This window comes from Meleagris gallopavo, chromosome 6 (genome assembly GCF_000146605.3).
Source record: "Meleagris gallopavo isolate NT-WF06-2002-E0010 breed Aviagen turkey brand Nicholas breeding stock chromosome 6, Turkey_5.1, whole genome shotgun sequence".
NCBI lineage: Eukaryota > Metazoa > Chordata > Aves > Galliformes > Phasianidae > Meleagris > Meleagris gallopavo.
The window spans coordinates 19,116,891-19,124,392 of record NC_015016.2 but is presented as its reverse complement, the minus strand read 5'-3'; the positions used below and the strand labels follow the sequence as shown (position 1 = coordinate 19,124,392).

The 7,502-nt window shown below is 46.0% G+C and overlaps 1 protein-coding gene across 5 annotated transcripts; it reads right to left on the bottom strand.

Annotated features, from left to right (window-relative positions):
* Positions 1-1,436: 1,436 nt before the first annotated feature.
* TAC1 (tachykinin precursor 1) lies at positions 1,437-7,496 on the bottom strand. 5 transcript variants are annotated; one of them, XM_003207095.4, is made up of 6 exons: positions 7,428-7,496; positions 6,750-6,884; positions 6,576-6,672; positions 6,044-6,067; positions 4,548-4,601; positions 1,449-2,453 (listed from the first exon to the last, which is right to left on the bottom strand). In XM_003207095.4, exons 2-6 carry the CDS (start codon positions 6,867-6,869, stop codon positions 2,404-2,406), a joined length of 345 nt encoding a protein of 114 aa, XP_003207143.1. In that variant the 5' UTR covers positions 6,870-6,884; positions 7,428-7,496; the 3' UTR covers positions 1,449-2,403. The 5 variants fall into 5 exon arrangements, with proteins under 5 accessions (XP_019471897.1, XP_003207143.1, XP_019471895.1 ...); XM_019616350.1 differs by lacking the exon at positions 1,449-2,453 and adding an exon at positions 2,460-4,144 and having other exon boundaries at positions 6,750-6,918; XM_019616349.1 differs by lacking the exon at positions 1,449-2,453 and adding an exon at positions 2,460-4,144.
* Between the last annotated feature and the right edge of the window lie 6 nt (positions 7,497-7,502).

Below are 7,502 nucleotides of genomic sequence, written 5' to 3'. Positions count from 1 at the left end.
CCTCACAAGGGAGAGTAAAGACAACAGAAGTGATTAAAAAGTATGCCTGAAGTTTTAGCTCTCAGTAACGCATAAACTATATTGTTTCTAATAAAAGCAGGAATAAAGGCATAAGAATTAGGCACTTTTGCCTTGGAGCATCAGGAGGACCCTGGTGGAAGTGAGATGAGCACGGGCAGAACACCAGAGGGAAACAGGAATCTTCCCCTCTTCCTCTTTCTCTTCCTCCAGAGCATCACTTAACTGAAGCCTGTCCTCCCTGCACAATGCAGGGATGGGCTGCTGCTCCAAACATCCTCCCAAATGCTCCTTCTCAAACTGGGGAAACTGCCCTGAAATGCTACCCATTTTTTGCTGGTGGTGGAGTTAGTTGGAATGTTTCAATCCCTGTCTCATGCTGTGTGGTTGTTCTATTTGTACCAGGGAATGTGTTTCTGTGCAACCATAGACATCAATGCCAGTTTTCTTGTTCAAAACGTGAATTAGCAAAAACCATACTTTATTATGCTAACAGAAATGAAGACAAGCTTTCAAACATTAATTAAGCATTCTGCAGGGAGCCACATAACAGGAGGATATGTGAAGCTGAAGGGTCAGCTTTTCCTTCCAGGGAAAATGGTTCCACTAGAAGATTCAGGCCTTACCTCTGCTGGACGCTGTTAACTAACGCCTGTGCTGCACTCCACATGTATAAGACTCACTCTCCCTGCTGTCTGGGGCTATTCACCCTTCACTGAGCATTACTCAGTGCACACCTGCATATGGCTGTACTCCCTCAGCAGTGCCTGCAGCTCGGCACAGCTTCCCTTGCTCACTGAGCTCAGTGGGAGCCGACACAGCCCCTCACTGAGTGTCGGTGAGACCACACCTGCAGTGCTGGGTCCAGTTCTGGGCTTCTCAGTGCAGGAGAGACCTGGGCACTGCAGAGTCTGAAGGTGGGCCACCAACACGATGGAGCGACTGGAACATCTGTGCTGTAAGGAGAGGCTGAGAGAGCAGGGGCTGTTTAGCCTGGGGAAGAGGAGGCTCTGGGAGGGGGGGGGGGAAATCTCATCAATATATAGCAGAAGGAGGAGCCTATGTCCATCAGCACTGTTAATGGGTGCAGCTGTGGGAATGCCTCAGATAAACTTGAAAATTGATTTTGCTGAGCTCACTTCAAAAATGGAAAACAACTAGTTAATCCTTTTGTACTACTTATTTTGAAATTCAGCTTGTATATATTGTCTGTTTTTACTGCTGGTTAGTTTGTAATGAAGGCTTGTATGAAGGCATCAGAGAATTATAGCTTTTAGCAGATGGAAAAAAAATAGATCTCCAGATGCTTTGGCAGCTGGTGAGGTGAATGTAGCATTTTGGGACTGTCTGGAAATATAGTAACCAGACATTTTAATTAAAAAGGTAATTATACCCACATGTTTTTCTCTTACATTGCATTGGTCCAAGTCAACAGGTGTTTTTATTGTGAATCAGAGGGCTATAATTTATTAAAAGCTTGGCTTTTAAATAACAGACAATAGTGGATGAAATCCACAGCAAATGAGCCGAAGGATACAGTGGGCCCTTCTCACTCCGTCAGTGCAGACTTTGGATTCCATAGCAGTGGCACCTTGAGTGACCTAGAGCTGCTACCTCCAATAGCAAATCCCCCAAAGCTTTCACCAGTCCTACAGGAGGAGGCCCACAGCCTCCCTGCAAAAGGAAGTCATTACACCTCAGTGTTTTCTAGTCTGACATCAGTTCCTTGGATCTGTGTCTCATTCTGGAAATAACGCCATCACTATCACCAAAGGAAGTATGTTGCAAAATCCCCAGAGCAGATTTTATTTAAAATGTTACTATCATAAAATTCCAGGCTACGAAATGAAGACTTCAGATTCACATTCAAATCTTACCCCTCCCACCTTTTTAAAATATATAGATATGTAGTCAGAAAACGTAAAACATGCTGCAATGATACAAATATATTTTGATACAGAAATTACAGTACATTATAAACCATGAAAACAAATCGAGGCACTAGACTGTACATCAGCTCTGTTCTGCATGGTTGTGAAGCTGATACAGACTCACTTTTGATGAATAAAAGAACCTCTGATTGGTGAACATAACTCTACAGGTCATATTGAACAATGTGCTTTGTTGTGAGACATCACCAAGGTCGCCGGTCCTGAAGATGTCCTTCCAGGACCCAACGCTCCTACGCAACACGTGTCGCTGCCACTACATGAAAAATAATCATCTTATTGAACACCTAACTCAAAAAAAAAAAGAAAAAAAAACTCAACACAAAACCATTTAGTATTGTTAAATAAATAATTATCCCATACAGTGGTTGGTTTATATTACACTGCATTGGCCATTGGAACAAATGAAGTTTAATAAATAACACGAGGGAATGTATCATTTACGCCTTCGCTCGTAATTCTGTGCTATGTTCCTTTCAGAGGATCCTGCAAGAAGCAGAGAAGCATGAGACACATTGAACAGCCACACACAATCCCACAGCCCACATAGCCCCTGCAGCCAGGGAGCAGGGAGGCTGCAGCTCCATGAGAACCCCAGTGTTCCCCACCGCCCAGTGATGCTCCTGCCCCACAGAGCTGCTCGGAGGCTGCTGCCAGCAGAGATGTGGAATCCTGGCACAGCCCCCAGCTGCTTAATTTGGCTTTGCCCCTCAGAACATGTAATCCTTCAGGATGCTGAGGGACTGTGCCTTTTGCTTCTCCTCTATGAGCTGCCTGAAGTACTCTTAGCTCAGAACCTTTTCACCTTCCAGTATTTCATTACAAAGAGGAGACTTGAGCACTGAAATCAGTGCCTGAGTCTAAAGGACTTTCTGTACTGACATTCCCACCTCCTGTTCCCAGCATAAACCTTCCCTGCCTCCAGCCTGTACTCACAGCCATAACTTGTACCAAGGGCTGCAGCAGAAGCTAGGCCAAACCCAGAGCATCCCGTGGGCAACTGCCACCTACAGCAGTCTTCAGTAAGAAACAGCGCTCAGCAGTGGTGGGAGAAATTTCCTCCTTGCTGCTTTAACATGAGGGAGCTCTGCAGAGCACTTCTGGGCAGGGCCTGACCTCAGCAGGCAGAGCTGGTCACCTCTGTTGTGACCCCAAGGAAGCACCGCAGAACGTGTTCAAGCCCGGCCGTGCATGAGCACCCTGCAAGCCCGGGGGCATTCAGCACAATGTGCTGCAGGAGCTGCCACTTCTGACTGTCACCATCACAGCGAGGTGTGGTTTTTCACGTCAGCCACAGCTCAGCAGGGTAAAACCTCATTATTTCCCTTTGTTACAGATAAATACTTAAATACCACAGCGCAGTACTCCAACTATACCAGAAATTTTGAAATCAAAGCAATCAAATCTTTGCCTTTTTTAAACATTTGCTTTATACTGCATCCTCATACTCATGTAAATGTTTCCATTGGGATTACAAAACCCCATTTGTTACTTCCAGGTTATTTACTTTTATGATAGCAGAGATATTTACAGGTATTATGTATTTAATAGCTATTGCCACTGCAGATGAAATTGTACGAAATCATTCATGATACGTAGCAATTTGCAAGATGATGCAGAGAGCAATATTACTAGTCTGAACGGGGATTAATTGAAAATAAAAGTTCTGACAACCATAATTGCAGAATATAGATCACAGCATGTATCCACATAATATAAAGGTGTCAGCTAGTAATTTAACTTTTATCATCCATTTAACAAAATAGAGAAAACTATTTCAGAGACATGAAATGGGCATTAGGGTTTGTTTTTTGGTTGTTTTTTTTTCCTTTAATTCCTATGCTAGGGAATTAACTGATGCTTTATGGCTCATGATGGCTTTATTTAAAGCATTTATGGCTTCATGATTTTTTCATCACAGTCCCACAGCAGAGCTGGAGCTCCTGGCAGTCCGGAATCACCTACAGGGCTCATGCTTGTAAGGGACGAAGGCTATGGGAAAATAGTAGAAATTTATAGCATTCATTCAAGGATTTAAGTGTTTTGTTGTAGTTTTTTCCATTTTGTGGCTAAAAATAAAAGCCAGAATGTTCAACAGCTCCACCTGCAGAGTTAGATGCTGCCAATTGCAAAGTTCTGCTCTTTCACCTCCTGCTCCAAATCTGAGGAACAGTAATCTGCAGAGACAAAGAGAATATCCCTTTATCTGGGAGACCTGGAATTGAAGTGCAAGTTGAAATAGGTTCATGTTTTCAGCCTCTGACTTTTTTTCCCCTGATGCATCAGTGAAGTGTTTCTTCCTTGTCATAGCACCTCAGTGACAAGAAGAACACATACTGGCAAGGACAGGGGAGTGAGGGAAGCGCCCTGGGGACCATCACTTTACTTCACCTACTTGGTGGCAGCCAGCAGCAGGCCCAGCCACACCAAAAAGCAGGGCCAGGGGCACCCTGACATATGTGGGTTCAGAAAGCCCCAGTTCCCTCTCAGAGAGCTCTCTTCTACCAGCCCATAGGAGAGAACAGAGGGAACAGAGTTAAGCGGCTGTGTATTAGAGTACTGATTCAGTTGCATACATACCAGAACTTAAAGATCTTTTGCCCATAAGTCCAACAAAGGAGTCTGTTTTATGCCCTGAAAAAATATATTTGTGTTTTAATGCAATTTAAATAGACAGGCTCTTAAGACAATGCATTTTCACCGGGAAAGAAGACACAAACTTCAAAATCATTCATCTCACATACTCATTTTTCATGCCACTCTCAGAGCACAGAGAACGAATATTGGTTATTGACTCAGATTGATACGTGTGACTTCTTTTCTTTGTTTAAATAAGACAGGAAAGCAACAACTGATTCTTACTCCTTTCCCAATACAGTTTTGTCGGTCTTGTCAGTGTCCTGGCAGAGCTTTCATCTGTATAATGCACCTACTCTACCTGTTAAACCCTCCTCACCTACCAGGCAGAGCCTTACTAGAAATGGAACCAGTGCGATTTTGTCTGGCTCTATCTAAGTCAGACAGCCAGGCTCTATTTGTGGAATATTTATTACCTTCCTGTTCCGTTGAGCACTCCTCAAGCCACTGGATTTGTAGAGGATAAATTACTCCAGCTTTTTGCCTCTGGCACGTATCAGATGTGGCAACAGCTGTAGTTCAGGTAGGGATGGAAAAGGAGCCATTCTTTTTTCTATAAGCTGACTTTTGAGGCAAACAGAGATCTCTCTTTGGGACGAATTTTGCCTGGCTACTTCATCTACAGGCTCAGAGGAACAATTTCAGACCTCACAGGACTGAAGCAGCTTCGAAAGGCTGCAGTTTTTTTACTTTAGCCAGCGGGATGTTTGACTCTGTAATTGGCCTTCCAATAAATAATCCCAGTGACAAAATCCAGTGATGAACAGAGGACTTATTGACCTCTGTGGGCAGAGGAGGTCTCACAAAGTAAGAAAATAAATTTTAAACTGATTACGTCTTCCAGATCCTATTTAAGCATCTTCAGATAGAGAATACACCTGTCCTTGTGCACAAGCAGGATACAGCACACTGCTGACACCACCTCCCACTTGGTGTGGCAAAGACACAAAGCAAGGAATGCACATTGCTCGCGTTGGCTGCTCCTGTTTGTAGGGCAGATCAGTAGCCAGCCCTGCTGTGAGTGGGGCTGACTCACACCCAGGCAGCACAGGGAGCACCTCACGGCATCTCACTTATCCCTGGAATCATTCTCAGGGATTTGGGAATTCGCAATTCTAATCTTCCAGAGTTTGCTGTCTTAATTGTTCCTCTCTGAGCCTGGCAGCAAGCCTGCCTCGCCTCTGAGAAAGGTTTACAGAGCCCCCTGAGAAATTAAGAGCTGCAGCATCCTCACTTTAATGTGGATTGAGATCTCCCAGCGAGTGGCGGCTCATATTGAGTACAGGTTTGAGACATGACCGTGGGGTGGAGCAGTGATCCACCTCTGATGCTGCCATTCCTGAGCTAAACTCAGCCACACCTGCACCCTGAAACATGCCATTCTCCATCAGAGTACCTTTGCATAAGTATTTAAAATATTTACATTTTTTAAAACTTACTTTTGTGGGAGATCTGGCCATATCCTGGTTGGAGGAGAAAGGAAAGAAAAAAAAGGAAAGAGTAGTTGAAAGAAAAAAAAGGCTACAAACAGGCAAACATATATGATGCTACTGCAGTACTTTAAAGCATCACATATAGAAACTACACCAAGTATGCTCCAGAGATTAAGGAAATTTAAGGTGATGTTTACAATTGCATTTCTCTTTGAAGAGAAAACAAAATCTTGTGTCAGAGAAACCCGTGCACTGCCAGGTGGGTCTGAGCAGCTCTCAGCTCAGGGAGCTGTGCATGCAGCTGCTTCCATGTCAGCACACACGCTGACCCGCAAGATGCCAACATACTCCTTACTGGTGTGTACTCAGCAGTTTAACATGGAGCCCGTTCCTTTCTGATAGGGGGTTTATCTTATACTAAGCTTGAACAAGCAACAAGAAAACTCTGGAGAAAAACAAAGTGTGAGAAGGGAAGGGGACCTCTTTGGAGTGCAGGTGGATGCTGGCAGAGCATGCAGGGGTGCCCTGTCTAGCTCACCCGCATCCCGCTTGCCCATGAGGCCGAAGAACTGCTGGGGCCGAGGTCTCCTTGCCATCCTCTGCAGAAAGTGCTCCAGGGGAAGCGGCAGCTCCTCCTGCGGGGTGACAGCACGGCACTCAGTGCAGTTCCAGCACCCCCAGCACCCACCCAGCCCTCAGCTTCAGCACTCACCTTCTGCTCACCGTCGGCCCAGTCTGCCCAGTAGCTGAGGTCATCGGGAGCTGCCATTTCATCGGCCAGTGCCTGTGCCGAGGCCAGCAGCAGCACGGTGAAAGCCAGCGGGAGCCTCATGGCTGCCTTGATGTCCTGTGGGGTGCAGGGTAAGCACCTGCAGGGTACCCTGCACACATACACACGTACACACTGAGGGACAGATCACACACAGACACACACCTGCTGCCCTGGGTATGCATACACCCTGCAGCTGGGCACCACGCAGACATAAATCAAGGTGCACCCATCCTCAGACCAAAGCACAGAGCTACATGGGCACACACCTTCACATACAGATGTGTGTGCATCTGAATGCACCCTCACATATACACACACCTACCCATGTACATGTAGATCTAATTATAAGCTCACCCATGACACACCTGAACTGCACACACATAGGTCTCCACATGCACTCTGTCCAGGGATGCTCACACACACCACCAAATACACCCTGACCCAGGTTGCGCATGCAGCACACAGGTGTGAATGCACAAGCACACGCAGGCACTCTTTCTCCTATACAGCCCCACACACCATACAGACATACACCCACAGAAGTCCACAAGCACATACCCTCACAAGCACACACCCTCACGCCTGCAGGCACACACTGACAGACAAACGGACACGCACCGTTCGCAGCGGGAGCCGGGCGCTGCTCGCCGCGCATTGGCCGCCCGCGGGAGCGCTCCGCACTTTATAGACCTG